Here is a 17590-nt window from a genome sequence, read left to right as displayed (position 1 = left end):
TTAGGCCTTCTTTTAACACTTGAACAAAAGCCAACAAGGAAAAGAAGCACTTTGGTATGGGCATGGAATATTTGTGAAAATGTAATGGGTGCATGCAACCCACATACACATCTGCAGCTGCTTTCCCGACAAACACACGTTATGTAAAATGCATCAGAACACGCTTTTCAACATTTGGAGATGAGATGAGCCAGTAGGTTTCAAGTTTACATAACAATAAATGAATAATATGAATGTTTTTTTGTTTTTTATTTACTGTATATTAGGGAAAGTCTTTGGCCATAGGAAATGTCATTGCATCCCTAATCCAGGTACCATCCAAAAAACAGATTTTTTTTTACCCTTTTCCTGCACAGTAACAATCTGCTTGCAACGTCTTACAGTTAAAGTGGTAACCATTAACAATTGAAAATGTCATTTAAAAGAACCCAGCGTGATGAATCAGTAAAGCTATGAAGTATTAACAGCATAGTGTGTGGAACTCTTTGTATGGAGCGTATCACATACAAAACATAACCTTTCACAGCGACTTGATTACGCATGTGTTAACCAGGAAGTTATATATCCATGCATGCTGTAAACCCCTATGAACATGTAAAATCTGTCTTACTCATTTATATCATTAAAATTTATTAATCATGCAGTCCTAGTTTCAGTCTAGTTTCTGTTAAGTAGATTCAAAAATATTTCAGTTGATTTAAAACACTTCCACAGCATTTATTTCATGTAAATATCAATAAAGTTGTAATACCTCTTAACTTCTCAATTCTAGAAGATTTAGTGTCATGTCGGAACTCATCACATGACCTTGCACCTCCAAATTACACCCAGGGCTAGACTGGACAAATAAAATTCAGTAATCAGAAACCAAACTGGAAAAAGGAGTTGTTTGGGCTGGTTCAAACTATGATTTCAACAAAGACAAATGCAACTGGTTTGACTTGGTACATTATTGTTGACACACCTTTAAAACTGGATTCATTTCAGTTTGTTACTGAGGGGAATTTTCAAGGACACCTAAAGTTAATTAGGGGCGTGGAAAAAAAAAGAAAAGATTTCACTGTATTGCAATGGTTATTTGATGCACTTGATTTTATGATGGCAGTGTGTATTGCCTGCAACATTTATGTATGCACAGGCATTTTGTTTTCATATAATCTGTTGAGATCAGTGTTTAAACTGATATAAAAGGATTTTTTTTCTTATTATTTTTGTGCATTATCAGTAACTCAAGGTGTTTTATCCTTAATGTTCTCACTTACAGTTATTACAATGTCGTCATTATGTTGTCATGGTTACTTTAAGACTTCTACACAGTAGCTTCAGTGAAAAGAAACTACCATTCCTTTTTTTCAGTGAAAATGTGCAAAAACGCTTATAATAATAAATAAGATGTTTTGAAACAACTAGTTTTGACTCAGTTTGTCCTCTGAATGATCAATATCTTCTGATGAACATATACAAAAACTTGATTTTTCATCTACGTTTAATTTTGATATTAACTGGGTAGAATATTGCAATATATTGCGATAATATTGTTCGTAATGCAAGTATCGCGATACGTATCGTATTGCAACATCCTTGCCAATACTCACCCCTAAATGTAATAGTCTATTATGTAGAGATGTAACGATTAATCGTAAGGCAGTTAAAAATCAATTTATAGGTATCACGGTTGATATCGATTTTCTGAAAATTGAATCGCAGTACTTTTTTTAACCAGCAGAGGGCACTATCCACAAGTGTAGGTGGCGGGCGGAGTCTGCTAATACTTTCTTTCTGGCCGCCTTCTACTCTTAAATATGTTAATAAATGATTCATTACCCCTTAAGCACCGAAAGAATATCTGTAATATTACTTGATTATCTATAAAAGTCACGTTTTTCTATTAGCTCTGTCTGCTAGCATAGCTTCTCTTCTTCACTGCAAGATATCTGCATGCCAACCGACCACTGGGTTACCAGCGCCCTCTGCTGGTCCAAACAAATTTGACGTAAATCAGTGTAATCAGGTTTTTTTTTGTTTTTTTTTTTAAAGTCCAATTGTTAAGGCACAAAATACATTTTCAGTTGCACTTTTAAAAGAAAAAGAACTATTATGCAGTTTTACATTGTTTATTATAGAACCAGAATTTAAATTAATAGGCTTCATTTTCATTTGTATCATTCCTTTATTTATTTCATTCAAGATTTATTTTTAGTTAAATTGCATTGTTTTGAATTGTTTATCAAGGAATTCTTTTGACAATGAAAAATAAAAGGAAAATAGTATAGTATTTTCTAGTTTTTTTCCCAAAAAAAAATTTGTCTACAGTCCCATTTTGTAAAATAAATCGTGAGAGAATTGTATCGTGAACCCAGTATCGTGAATCGAATCGTATCGGGAGTTGAGTGAATCGTTACATCCCTACTATTATGTCACAGAGCAAATTGGAGCAGCAGGAAAATATTTTTTTTGATTGATTAATCACAATTTTTTTTTTAATAAACTATTATCAATCAATTGATCTTATTCCATAACTAACAAATTAATGTGACACAAAAATCCTCTTGAAGCTCTTTTTAATGCACAAAATCAAATCAATAAACAAAAAATAATCTAACAAAAAATATTTCCCATGATCTTTTAAAAAGGCATTACCTAAATAAAGGCCTAATATGCAACAATGCTTAAATAAATAACCACTGACAAGTGCATTTAAATCCAAATTGAGGTAAAACAAGACTATTTTGTCAAAGTTCAACAATAAACAGTAAAATGTTCACTAAAAAAAATTTTAAGAGGGGTTTACATTTGCCTGACAACTGCTATTTACCGCGGACAACACAAAGGTTTTACTCAATGTTGTACAAATATTTCAGCAGATTAGAGCCAAAGGCCAAGCACCGATATAAAAGGAAGTTACATCTGGTTGGTTTGGAATCATGTCCATACCAAGCACCTCAAGGTTCATGGAAAAACGACCCGACAACATGGCCAGATCTCCAATGGCCTGCTATTTACGAGTACCTCATTAACAGCCCTGGCGTCTACACAATGGAGAAGATGAGGACTTACAAAAGTTTGGATGCATATATTTTCTTTAAGGTAGGCTTATGTACGTGTTTTTGTGTCTATGTAGGCTTGTGTCATCATGATAATTGGCTTGTTACGCCTGTGGCTATGCTAGGCTAGTGCCACTAATAATAAGAATAATAATAATAATCCTAAATGAAAACATAAATGGGTATGTGAAGCACTTTTGTTTATTTAATGTACATGTCAACGCATTGCATATTTACTGTTAATTTCAAGTTGCCATAAACATTTCAGTCATCACTGAATAAATTACAATTTAAATGTAGGGAATTCATAATCAATGTCATAAAATCAGTCAAGAGGAAATTAGATTCCCAAAATACACAACCTACTATTAACGAAATGTCTACTGCAAACATACGACCACTTTTTATTTATTTATTCAGTTTTTTTCCGACATGGTTACATTCACATTTTTTTTTTTTTTTTTTGTACATGCCGAAAAAGGAGACGAGAGAAGCACTTTGCTTATCTGGGTCCCGTCCCCTGTTTTACCATCGCAAATTTACATGGGTTTGATTTTGGGCTCCATGTAGTTTCATCTACGTTTGTTCGCTTCAGTGCTTGGATCCATAATTTCTGTTTCTGGCCTTTTTCTGTCAGTATTCTGTAGAAGGATATCTTTTCCTTCAGCCATGCTTGGTTATGACAGCCAAATATTACGCAGGATTTGGGCATTATACGATAAAAATCAGCCAGACTGCAAAATCTCCACCGTGATATCAGCGGTAAATAGCGGTTGTCAGGCAAATGATTACCACTCTTAAAATGGCGGCGCGCGTTGCTAAGTGAAGTGCTGACATCACCGAAAAGGTGTATAATGTTTCAAGCTTTAAGTTGAAAGATTAAACAATTTTCTAAATAATATTGCGGTTTTTTTTTACAAATGGTTATTCACATTCATGCAACTAAATTTTCATTGTTATATTGACACTTTTATTGTTAATTCTTAAAACATATGAGTGGGAGCTGAACATCAGCTCCCTTATCAAAAAAGCTCAGCAGAGGATGTACTTCCTGCGGCAGCTGAAGAAGTTCAGTCTGCCAACAAAGATGATGGTGAACTTCTACAGCTCCATCATCCAGTCCATCCTCTGCTCCTCCATCACCATCTGGTACGCTGCAGCTACTGCCAAGGACAAGGCCAGACTGCAGCGTATCATCCACTCTGCAGAGAAGGTCATCGGCTGCAATCTGCCCTCCCTCTAGGACCTGTACACCTCCAGGATTTTGAGGTGTACAGGAAAGATTGTGGCCGACCCCTCCCACCCCGGTCATAAACTGTTTCAATCTCTCCCTTCTGGAAGGAGGTTTCGGTCCATCAGGACCAGAACCTCCAGACACAAAAACAGCTTCTTTCCCTCTGCCACCATCCACATGAACACACCCCAAGTCACCCACTGAACCCCCCCCCCCACCCGATCACCACCTCCATGATGACATTATCTGCTGCACTGTATATATATATATATATATATATATATATATATATATATATATTTATATTTATCCTATTTATCCTTTATTCTCTATCTATCCTTTATTTATCCCTCATCTTTTATATTTATCATTATTATTATTGTTGCTGGGTTGTTTTTTGTTTTTTTTTATTTTTTTTGTTTGTTTTGTGCACCAACTACCAAGACAAATTCCTTGTACTGTCCTTAAAACTGTACATGGCCATTAAAAACATTTCTGATTCTGATTTCTGATTATGTTTTGAAGCTTTTGTTTTAAAATTACAAGAGGGTACATGTGGGCGCCGCAAATGGCTGCTCCGGTGTGTTGATGTGTCTCCTCTCACTGCAACTACCTAGTCAAATTCCTCGTATTGTTCTAAACTGTACCTGGTCAATAAAGCTGATTCTGATTCTGATTCTGATTCTGATGTGATTTTATGCCTCACTTTTAGGGATGTAACGATTCACTCAACTCCCGATACGATTCGATTCACGATACTGGGTTCACGATACGATTCTCTCACGATTTATTTTACAAAATGAGACTGTAGACAAATGATGATTGAAAAATATTCCTTTATTTTTTTCCTTTTATTTTTCATTGTCAAAAGAATCCCTTGATAAACTATTCAAAATAATGCAATTTAACTAAAAATAAATCTTGAATTAAATAAATAAAGGGAAAATACAAATGAAGAAGAAGCTTATTAATTTAAATTCTGGTTCTATAATAAACAATGCAAAACTGCATAATAGTTCTTTTTCTTTTTAAAAGTGCAACTGAAAATGTATTTTGTGCCTTAACAATTGGACTTTAAAAAAAAAAAAAAAAACGTCATTGCCCTGTATTTACGTCAGATATTTGTTTGGACCAGCAGAGGGCGCTGGCAACCCAGTGGTCGGTTGGCATGCAGCTAATCGAGCAGTGAAGAAGAGATGCCATGCTAGCAGACAGAGCTAATAGAAAAACGTGACTTTGACAGATATTCATGTAATATTGCAGATATTCTTTCGGTGCTAAAGGGGTAATGAATCATTTATCAACATATTTAAGAGTAGAAGGCAGCCAGAAAGAAAGTATTAGCAGACTCCGCCCGCCGGCCTACACTTCTGGATAGCGCCCCCTGATGGTTAAAAAAAAGTACTGCGATTCAATTTTCAGAAGATCGATATCAATCGTGATACCTATGAATCGATTTTTAACTGCCTTACGATTAATCGTTACATCCCTACTCACTTTATTATTATTATTAACACTTATATTGATAAACTTACAGTTCCTGAATTTTGACCCATGTAACATGTTGACAGCTATATATCTGCCTTAAAATACAATAAAAGTGTTTTGAAAAGAAGCTTTAAATAAACCCTCCCATCAACCTGCTGCACGGTTTAGTTGGTTTTAATCGACAAATTGTTTTGACCCTAAAGCATATACTTCCCTTATTTCAATCAACAGTGGCAGGGATTAGTTTTGGGTGTAAATCATTAACGCATTGGCTGCCAGCCATTTTCAGAACAGCTACCCCCCCTCACTGCCAGCCATTTTAGAGCATTTTGACTGATTTTTAAAGGCCCACAGAATATTTTGTACTAAGACAATCTAAAATCTGATTCTGAAAGAAATCACTCTCTACTTTCATCAAATTTATTTATTTATTTTTTGTTTCTAGCTTGTTTTGTTCATTTGTAATCAGCAGTTGAATAAAGGTAAGTTTAACACAAAAGGCCAGTTTCTGAGCAAAAAGCTAATTTCGCTAATTTCTTATCAATTCTCATCCCTATTTTAGTGACACCTCAACATTGGTTTTCTTCTATAAAACAACAAAAACAATACTGAGATCGGGCTTTTGATGGCAAAATTATTATTATTTTTCTATCTGGGTCAGAGTTGTATGGTTCCTTTACAGTACTGTGTGTTCCTCCAAGTTCTCACCCTCCCCTCAGTTCCCACACACGCAACTTCCTCCTCCTCCCGACATGCCGAGTTGACCCGTTTGGCCCGGTTTGTAGATCATTTTCTCTCACAATCGCGACACTCTTAATAGTCCACTTAGGTCAACACATGCTCTGCTCGAGAGTGCGCTGCTGTAAACTTCACCGTCTTCTCTCGTTGCGCCATTTTCTCCCTGATCTCCTCTTCCTCTGACCTCTGCTCATCACAGCTAATCTCTCATCCCAAAGGTGCACTGCTGCCACCTACATGACACCAGTTGGTCACTACATCATAGTACAAGGCTGATATTCATGAGAGGACTCTGCCACAGTCTCCTTGCAACTCCTGTACAAAAACACAATTGACGTATATTTATTTACGTCAATGGCAGCCAGCGTTATGATTTGAAATGACGTATATTTATTTACATCAATGGTAAAAAAAAAAAATAAATAAATTTTAAAAAAAATCAGCCCAAAATAGAACACTGAAAAAAAGTTTCTTGTTCATCCACGATAACGAGGCCTTATTTACACCTGAAATAATTAATAACTTGCTACTAAGTTCTTAAATCACCTCTGGCAGAATTCCTCACATCCAATAAGCTTTGAAGAATTACCTAGATGGAAGCGGTAATACATCAACACATTTAGGTTGCAATGTAACAGGCAAACTGGACTTGTAAAAGTCTTTCTGTCTACATGAGAACTTCAGGTTGTGATAAGAATGAATTCCTGCACTTCTTTTACTAGCGTTTCTGTAGCATACAGGCCCAACTAAAAAAAGATGCCAAAAAAAAAAAAAACAGGAAGAATGAACACCTGCACACGTTATATCATGTACGTAATAATATATTTTTATTCATGGATTTCTGTTGGATTACCAACAGGTGAATGCACCACAGTGCATCACAATATATTGCATATTGCACTCCATGAACACAGACCAGTCAGGATTGTTGATATGTCCATTGCCAAAAGCACCCACAACTGACATGTGAGCTTTAGACATCAAGCATGTGAAAGTGGAAGATGGTGCTTGCTCTGATAAATCATGTCATGGATGGCTGGCTGAATGTGAATATCCTTCCTAGGAACCACATGGCATCAAAATGCATATAGAAAAAAGCAAGCTGGGGAAATAATATGATGCTTTAAGCAACATTGGAAACCATAAGTCTAAACATCCTCGTGGTTGTTGTATCACACTGTATGCATCCAACCTATGTGCATTTTGCTGACCCTATTGATGCTCTTATGGAAATGGTGTTTACAAATGCAGCACCCACTTTGAGCAGAAATTATTCTTGCAAGAACAAAGTTTGGTGAGGAATAATTATTTATCCTTTCATATTTCCTTTCAAGAAATTGCATACTGTATATATTACAGAAATATACATACATTATACAAGATACAAGAATCAGAAGAAATTTGAGGTCTAAATCAAGCAACTGAGGAATGTCTGATTTGCCGCAAAAAGGACTTAGCTCATTTACCACAGCAAACCTTCAGGAGTGTATTTAAGGTAACGGCATGAGTAGAAAAATCAGAACCTGCCCAATGTTTAAAGTTGGCGTCTTGTAAACCATTAGTCCTAGGGTGAACCCAGATACTGTGTTCAACATGCCTGCGTTGCATCTTTTTCTGTCGTTATGTCTTTGGGCAGTGGGTGGGTGCGCTGTGCCCTCTGCACTGCGGGCATGCTTGGTTGGGGGTGGGGTGGGGGGTGTCTCTGCGTGCCCTTGGGGTCTGTGGGGCACCTGAGGCGGCAGGGTGCTTGCTGCAGGAGTGGTGCCCTCAGAAGTCGCCTGCCTGTAAAGTTTGGTGGGAAGCAATGGCTTCCAATAGCGGATCTTATGAGTACATCTGCTGTGAACACACAGGCATGTCTGGGACTTCAGGATAGGTTGCGCTGTGATTTAGCTTAAAAATGGCTGTGTCACTCTTGTGAGCACACACTCACCCCCAATGATCACTTCTGTCTTCATTGTGTCTGAGCAGTGGGATGTTCTCCCTGTGATATTATCTCCATCTATAGGTCACTACACTGGCACAGCAGTTTTTACTCTTAGCAGCATCACAGTATATAGGGCCCTATAAAATCCGCGTTAACGGAATCGCGGAGGGAATCACGGAATCGACAAATAAAAACTTTTAAACGCGGAAATGGACAACATCGGCATGAAACCCCGTCACTGTGGTGCAAAGAACGTTCTTATGGGGAAATGTTTGCGGGGACCGCTTATTAGGTGCACCACCCTGTCTCCTCCTATTCTGGCTGCATTAAACTCATCTTAAACTACCACAAACACCCTCTAAAACAACGCAAATCATCACTGACTCCTAAATACAGAACCTCTCGTGCCAGTTAAACTTTGCTGCGCCTGTAAAGCTCCGTTCGGGTTTCGTGTAGCGCTGCGTTGCTCCGTGAAAACATGATCAGCTTTTATCATCTTCACCTGCTCAGTGTTTGAACTGCTAACTCAGTCCATGTTGTCCTTTAGTTCTTTTTATTCCAGCTTTTTGTCCGTGTCTCGTAGTTATACATTCACAGTCAGCAAGCTACGTCAAGTGCAACCGTTTCAGTGGGAATTTCCGGTTTACAAAATAAAAGTCCATTGGAGCAAAGTTATTAGAATGTTACATTCTAACATCTCATCAGAGCTACAGTAAAATGCATGTAGCAATGAAAAATTAAATTTTTTTCTATTTAGAGAGTGCATGGCTTATAAGCCCGAAAATTGTTTTGCTTTGTTGTTTTCCTTAAATAAATGTTTTGTTTTCTTTTGTTTTTTAACTTCAGTGTATTGCATGGTGTTACTTTTGTCCTGACTATGGGGGACAAAAGTAACTAAGTGCAACATCTAGTCAACGTCAAATTCCACAATACACAGAAGATAGGATCATTTAAATTAGGTTAATTTAAACTAATATGATCAGACCTTAATCAATAAATCTCATTAGATTCAGTAAACCATTGATCCCTGAGAGGAAACCAGGTGACATTAATGCTGTTCTCATACATCTTTATATGACATATAAATAATTAAAAAGGAGCAGTCAGAATAATCCATGTCACTACAACTTATATCTACCTTTTAATTGTGTATACTTTATTTTTTACATTCATTTTTATTTAATTATGAGTTATTTATTTATTATTATTTATTTTGTTTCCTAACAGGAGTTAAAAACTAATATTTTCTTTAAAAAATGATAAATATTTCTAAAAAAAAAGGAATTAAAAAAAGTAAAGTGGAAAAAACGGAATTTGAAAAAAAATAAAACGGAATTTATAGGGCCCTAAGTATACCTACGGAGCAACGACGTACGACCCAAAAATAATTTTCCCTTGTAAATTCACCATCACACAGGTGTATCAATTCACTGCCCTCCCTTTTCATGTCTTTCCTTCTAATAAAGTCTGGTTTACCCTTCCCAAAGGAGGGCTCGTGATGGTCATAACTGAACAAAAGAATAAAAGTATTAAAACGTCACTCTTAGATATTGCAAAAAGATTGCACTTCTTATAGTGTTACCTTCAGACAACATATGCAGACATGGTGACATACTGTATATAAATTGCAAAAAACAGTAAGTTATTCTCTGAGGGTGAGTTCATCAAATAATGTTTGGTGGATTCAGCGGCGCTAACGTGCCCGGAGAAAAAAGAACAATTCTATAAACGTGGAAACAAGGCGGATTGGGGTCATGGCAGGAAATCTGGAGCTCCAGCTGCAGAATAAAGTAGACATCTTTGACTTTTTCTTCTAGGCTTTGGATGAGATCTGTGAAGCAGCCCAGTTACTCATTTTCTTTGTCGGATAAAGAAGGACTTTAAGATTACAAAGGAGGACAAACTGACTTTTGAAACGGATGCAAGATAAAGTGAGTGAAATCAAACCAGATCGGAAATTGGTATTTTTACACTGTATCCTACATCAGAATATGTTAAGCAAGTCAGTAGTAGTTAGTTAACTTTATCTGGACACAAGCATTAAATCATAGAGGGTTTGTTAAATACATCAAGGAGAAAAATATTGAAAATGGTGAAAACAGGCTATCATGCAACTGTAAGATGGCTCAGCCTCGACAAAGAGCTAAAAAGAGTTTAGGAACTGAAAGAAAAGATAAAAGAATTTGGTGAGGAAAAAAGTCAAAGAAATACCAGAGCTCACAGATTAGGACTGGATGGCAGATTTTGTATTTGTTGTTGATGTGACTGCAGTGCAACATGAGCCAAATACAAAACTAAAATTTAGGTTTTGTTCGTGATATTTATTATGTTCCTTTCTGGCAAACTGAGAGCAACAAACTCAATCATAAGTGAAACCCTGAAAAAAGTCCCAGCATCAGTTGAGGACATCTGCAGGTCCTCATCCATGTTAGGAGCACTGCATGGCAGAGCTGCACAATTAATCACATTTGAATCGTGATCACAATTTTGGTTGCCACGATTAAATTCATCTGATCATTTGCAATATTTACATTTAAAATATGGGCTCAGTATCAGCGCTCTGTAATAATGTATTGATTTTGTTTGCCATTGGTATATTTGAATTTGTTGGGTGAATTGTTTTCGTATTTTTTAAGTACAATTCTTATTTGAAGCTTACTTTTGCACTGTAAACTGTATACATATTGTTTGTTTAAAAGTAGTGTAATAAAAACTGATCGTTTCCCCCCTAGCATTACATATAATTGCAATTATAATCATGATTACAATATTGATCAAAATAATCATGATTAGCATTTTGGCCATAATCATGCAGCTCGAGTCCATGGTTAGTTTTTAAGTTGATTTAAAAACTTCAAGACACTTAAGGGTATAATGCACACGGTTGCCTCCCTTTATCTGCAGAGTGGGTAATACGCGCACTGATGTTCAACTGAAACTGATTGAGCCACAATCCAACGATACTGGATGAGCACTTTAGGTCAGCATCACTGCTGGATTTCTACTCATCCATTAAGAAACAGAACTTTGCACACATGAGCTCAGAAGGCACTGGTTCCGTTTGAATTTACCTCCATATGTGAACAAACATGGTGATGAAATGTAATAAATCCAGATACAGATCTTCTCTCACTGATAATCACCTGCCACTTCAAATATTCAGCCTGACTTTGATGTACTTGTTCAAGGCACAAAAGAAACTACATTTATATCACTGAAGTAGAAAAAAAAAAGCGTCTATTCCATACGGACAACCCCCGGTGCTATTGGCAGTTTACAGAAGTACACGTACGTAACGTCTTAGGTTTAGGGTTGGGTTATAACCCTATATCGCAACAAATTTTAGGGAAAAACAGCCAATGAGGTGGGTGGACTACAGTCAAAACTGAATTATTTGTATAAAGCCAATACAATGCCATTTTTTTTTTACCAGCTATTATCATCAGCAGCTGTAGCACTTAGGATTTTGGCTGGTAACTCGCAATATCTAGGTAACTAGTTATTGTGTTGTATTGTATTTTTTTTTCATCCTTGCACCTTTTTTTTTTTTTTTTTTTTTAATTGGTATTTAATCTTGGTTAAGTGAAACTGACAGGACAGTAATTTGAGTAAAGTGTATTGTCCATTTCTTAATAATCACATTTACTGTAAATAGTCACATCTTATCAAAACAATCTGATTTTACATAGAGAGAGAAAAACCCACTTGGTCAAAAAAAAAAAAAAAAACTATATATATATATATATATATATATATAATTGCCCTCCCATGCTGTAGGCGCTTGGCATTACAGAAAGTTGACGCAGGCTAGTTCAGAGCATCGCATGACACTGTTCTCATTGCTAAACTCGAGGGCCTGACCGTTCACTTTACAGCCCTGTTAGCTTATGAATAAATGCCATTTCCACATGCCAACCATGCTGCTACGTTGCAGAACAAATGTGCTGTGTAAACTTTAATTGATATCACTGCAGCTAGTATAAGTCATGATGCAGCGCTGCTAACAGCAGTTGACCTCACACGACGTTGTTTTTTCGGCGTGTTGTCATCGTCGGTGGTCACTGACACCGTAACTTATTGTGGAACTCTATAAAGCTCCGGATTGTACTAACAGGGCCGGACCGCCTCAGCTGCCAAACAGTGGTGTTCCGGTTAATCAGGTTACCTTTGCAACCGGTGACCGACTTGCGTCGCTGATAGAGGTTAAAAACGAAAAAGCAAACATTTAACTTCTTAAACATGTAAATGAGATTTAAAGAGATATCATGAAGTCCACTTTCTTAGTAGTCTGTTACTTATTCATCTGAACACACCTAAGTTATGATAGAAATGGTATCGAAACCAAACGGCTTGCTAAATCTCACAGTAGCACACCGTCTTTTCCAAGCATGGGTAATTCACCTCTTTGTTTTATACAAGTAGCCATCACGAAATATAAACCTGAAAACATGCTCAAAATGCTAAAAAAAATAATTACTAGTATGACATATCTGGTCGGTCCTTGCATCTAGTGAAGCAGTCGTATGTCGTTCACCATTTAAACTGATCACCAGTCTAACTGGAACACCGGTGTAGGAGCTACAAGGACTAGCCCAAAACCGACCCGAAGTACGAATAAAAAAGACGTAACTATCGTATTAGCTACAATGTAACATTAGGAAACACCTTGGTGACATCTCTCCCCACATTGGACATACTTGACAAATCCGTGTAATTGAGTTATAACATCTCAGGCTGGTAGAAAGTATGTCCGCTGTCATAGCAAACAGCACCGATGCTAGCTTGCGCTAACAGTTAGCAGCAGGGTTGCTCCACCGAAGCATAATGCTAAGGTTGCGCTAATGTAAGCTAGCGGGGAATCAGTAATGTGCATGTAATTGACACCGCGTTACTTACACTGTAAAAGGGCAGGCGAGCCGACATAACAAACAAGTCACCGGTCCACAACGAAAGTCGAAGTCCGCTGAACTCACCGTCTTCCAAATTAGCATTAAATGTTGTCCATTCCCCTCAGTAGTTGTCTACAGCCAGGCCTCCCCCCCTTCTCCACTCCAGATGTGTCAGACAGTTGCTGCTGCAATTTTTGCATCAACAGGAAGTGTTCTTTGGGCTCTTTGCATTCATTCTGTCAGCGTGCTTTGCAGCAGTAGCAGCCCCTCCCTTAGTGTCACTGTTTAACACCGAGACATCGTGTCCTGAATGTTTAGCCTCATAAACGTGCAAATGAAGCCCAGATAAAGTCACTCAAAACTGTACGCGATCGAAAAGGAACATGAATGTAACAACGTGTTACATTATTATGGATAAAGCATTGACACGTCACCTAAACTGAGGCAAAAATGTAATAAGAACACGTTCATTTAACTCACGAACACACACCAAAGTTTTAGCAGAAGTTTTAATTCGAAAGATAGAAAAAACAAGTCTGCCAAACATGCAACTATAGAAATCAGCCCACCACTCCCATCACATCAAAGTTGTTTGCTTCATCATCATCATCATCATCATCATCATCATCATCATCATCAATGATATTTGCTTTTTTGTTGCTTTTTTAAACAAATCGTATATGTACAAACAACAAGACACATAATGCCAAATACATCTAGGAGTACTATTACAGGATTATTAGCATTTAGAAAAAAAACAAAACCATAGATATACAGTAAACAATACAGATAATTATCAATAAGTTAAAAAAAACAAAAAAAAAAAACAACTGTTTGTAAAAACTGAAACGTACAAACATTACAAACCAAAAAAAAAGAAAGAAAAAAAAAACACAGGCCTACCTGACTATTATTATTATTATTATTATTATTATTATTATTATTATTATTTATTCATTTTTGCTTGAAAACAAGGGATGAATTGAATACCTAAAATAACCTATTTCATCAGATAATTCAAACCTATCTTGTCATTTATAAATTGGTAAGTTTTAGGAGTGGTGCACTAACATAAAAATAATAAATACATACATGAATGAATGAATGAATGAATAAATAAATCTGTAATTGCACAATTTAAAGATAATTTATTTTTAAAACCCTCTCTTCCCTTTATAAAAACGGCCACATGGGGGCGCCAGATACTAAACTGATGAACCCTCTTGCGTCCAACTTTTCTTCCTTTTCTACAAAATGGCAAATATTTTTACTGGACCACTCATATTACAGTAAGTACGACATGATTACATTATTGACAGTTGTGGGTGAGAATAATGTAATCTTTATCATTGGGAACCACCAATGATAAAATATTTTATTATAATGCAGTTATATATACTCTAGCCTATACAGTACATAGTTATGTTCTTTTTGATCATGATGGATAGCCCTTAACCAAGTCTCCAGCATGCATGTTTATGTTTGGTGGGAAAGCTTCTTACATTCCCTATTTTACTATAGTATCCATTAAATGGTATCAGTCTTTGTGTGGATAACATGCACACTGAGTCTTGTGTTGATGACATAAATCATGAGAATAAAGATTAGATGACTAAATCAACATTGACGAACTAAAAGTGAGGTCTTATTGCTAAATCCCATGCATCCCTGCAATATCATTTCTAATTGATTTTCAATATCACATGTGTCAAACTCATTGTCCACCTGAGAGCAGTAAATCTGACCCTCAGAATCATTTTAACAGGGGAAAGTTTTCAGTGAAAATATTAATCTATTATCTAGTTCTCAATCTTTGGCTGATCTGCACCTCAGTAGTTTATTAATCATTTTAAACACATATCGGTAACTTTGAATGGCTGGTTGCTAAGATTTTCAATAGATTCTTTTTGGAATCATTAAGTTAAAGTTTATTGAATTAATTAATAAACTAAAGATTAATGAACGATTACCATGTAAATGTGTGCTTCTCTAATAGGGACCATTTTGTGCATTATTTCTATTTTTGCCATTATTAACTACTTTCATGCTTTGTTTTATCCTTAATTATTGCAGTGCTTCTTTGTTCTGATTTTATATATATATATATATATATATATATATATATATAAAATAGAATAAATAACAGTACTGCTTTGTGTTTTGGGAATTTGGGAAAAGGAGAAAAATAAGCCCCTGTAATCTGTCTGCTGTTAGGACAACTATGTTCTAGCACTGGGCGATGAATGTGTGCTGTGTGTGTTTCTGTCTCTTTTTTTCTATCCAGTGTGAGTGACAGGTTGGCAGCTCAGGTGAATATCTGACCTAATCTATGTGCAGGTGGCTGCTGCTCAGCATACAGAAAGGAATCATGAAGCCATAGCACGTGCTTCTTGTCAAACAAGTCACTCTTCTATTCTGGGATGAAATCCTCTTTTCTCCCCTTTTTTTGCAGGAGATTGATGCACAAAGGGAAGGTGCAGGGTAACTAGGGTGAGTAGAGATGGTTCTGTTAATCCCCAGGAATGATCATGGTATTGATAACATTTTAAACAAACCTATAATCAAAGGGTTTTCTGTTGGAGTTGTAATCTTTCCTGAAATAGGGCTTTGTTAGTGCAGTGTCATTGGGAATGATTTGGTGGAGAGCTAATGGGGCTGGTTGGTTGTGAGAGGTGCAGCGACAGGGAACAAATGCATGGGGGGCTGCAGGTGGTGTGGCCTTAATGCTCTGATGGCCTGCTGAAAAATCCCAGATGACATTGCAAAATCCCCAAACCACCCTGTCAGTGTAAAAGAGTGTTTAGGAGCAGAGGGCAGATGATTTGCTTAAAGAGCACATATCATGTATCAGGAATAAGGAACTCCACTGTTTTGTGTTAAGCCTCTGACCAACAGCATGCCTCATATGAAAATCAAGACATTCCTTGTATTTAGAGCAAATGACCATCATTCAAGTACGGCCTAGGTTCCCAAAGTGGGGTACGGGTACCAGGATTGGGGTCAATTACATTTTTCAGTTACAATTATGTTTTCAATTACCCATGTTCAATTATGATCACAGTGACCAGCATTTTTTTCCAATTACAATTAAATAAAAAAATAAAAAAATTACAACTGTGTTTTTGATTACTAAAGTTCAATTACAATTAGCAACAATTTCTGAGCCTGAAATAAATAACGTAATAAAACTTAACCTTCCTCCAGCTTTCCAAATTGTGAATGACGTCTCAGGCCACACTACCAGGGCCATTTTTGAAAAGGTATCGCTTTATCAAATATTCTCCTGCTATATTCAAACACTTTCACTTTCTTCCCACAAGCTGTGATGACTCTAAACAAGGCACTTTAATTTTGTATGGACTTTTTATTGTACAGCATTCTACCCTATAGTATTTTATGTGGCTTTATGTGACTCTTTATTGGACAGTATTTTTTGTGACATTGATTGATTGTTTGGTTGTTTTGTTTAGTTTTTTTTTTTTATCGTGAAATATCTTTTTAAAATGTTGACAGTGCACTTTGAGCTCCTTGCACATCTTTTTCCAATGTGGTTTTCATACTGAAAATGGTTAATAAACTGAACTGAACTGAATTCTGTTAGCATCTCTTATAATAACGAATCCTAAATCAGCTTTAAAATACACTAAAAACAAATATCTATCATTTAATTTCTTTTCCTATCTATTGGTAACCTTGTTAGGCTTCCTAATCAATTAAAATAGAGGTTTTAATATTTTTAGTTGTGGGCATCTAAGCCTGTTTTTAAATGGTAAAATGTGGGAAAGCTTGATATAAAACATGTTTTAATAATTGTTAACGACACGTGTAGAACTGTACATAGAACTGTAACATGGTTCCCGGTTTTGCGATAAATTATAATTGACAATTTTTATAGAATTACAAAGTAAATTATTTAAACTCAATTACAATTCAATTACAGTTATGACAGCAACAGATTTTTAAAATGACAATTACACTTATAATTATGTCATAATTGTAATTAATTATGAATTACAAGATTACAATTATAATTGACCCCAACCCTGCCGGGTACCCCCAGAGGTACGCAACATTGGAAACTAGAATATATATAGATTCTATATAGACCAGCAGTCAGGAGCCTCTCTGCATTGCCACAAATTATACACATTGGCCCATACAAGACTACCCTCTACCGGTGACAAACATGAAAACAAACATAGAACAATGCTTTGTATGAGAACAATTTAAGACTCAAACTCTCAAATTCAGCCAAACTTTGCAGAGTTCT

The 17590-nt window shown here is 36.2% G+C and overlaps 1 protein-coding gene across 2 annotated transcripts in view; it reads right to left on the bottom strand.

The window, feature by feature from the left end:
• zbtb34 (zinc finger and BTB domain containing 34) overlaps positions 1 to 13550 on the bottom strand; it is a 30248-nt gene extending 16698 nt beyond the window's left edge. The window contains exon 1 of one of the 2 annotated variants that reach the window (XM_028457783.1): positions 13405 to 13550. In XM_028457783.1, the coding sequence (XP_028313584.1) occupies positions 13405 to 13422 (18 nt within the window). In that variant the 5' untranslated portion in view covers positions 13423 to 13550. Of the gene's footprint in view, positions 1 to 13327 lie in introns of both variants that reach the window. The other variant, XM_028457782.1, reaches the window with a different exon arrangement.
• Between the last annotated feature and the right edge of the window lie 4040 nt (positions 13551 to 17590).

The sequence above is a fragment of the Gouania willdenowi genome, chromosome 9 (assembly GCF_900634775.1).
Source record: "Gouania willdenowi chromosome 9, fGouWil2.1, whole genome shotgun sequence".
NCBI classification, from domain to species: domain Eukaryota; kingdom Metazoa; phylum Chordata; class Actinopteri; order Blenniiformes; family Gobiesocidae; genus Gouania; species Gouania willdenowi.
This window is presented reverse-complemented; position numbering and strand designations above follow the sequence as displayed.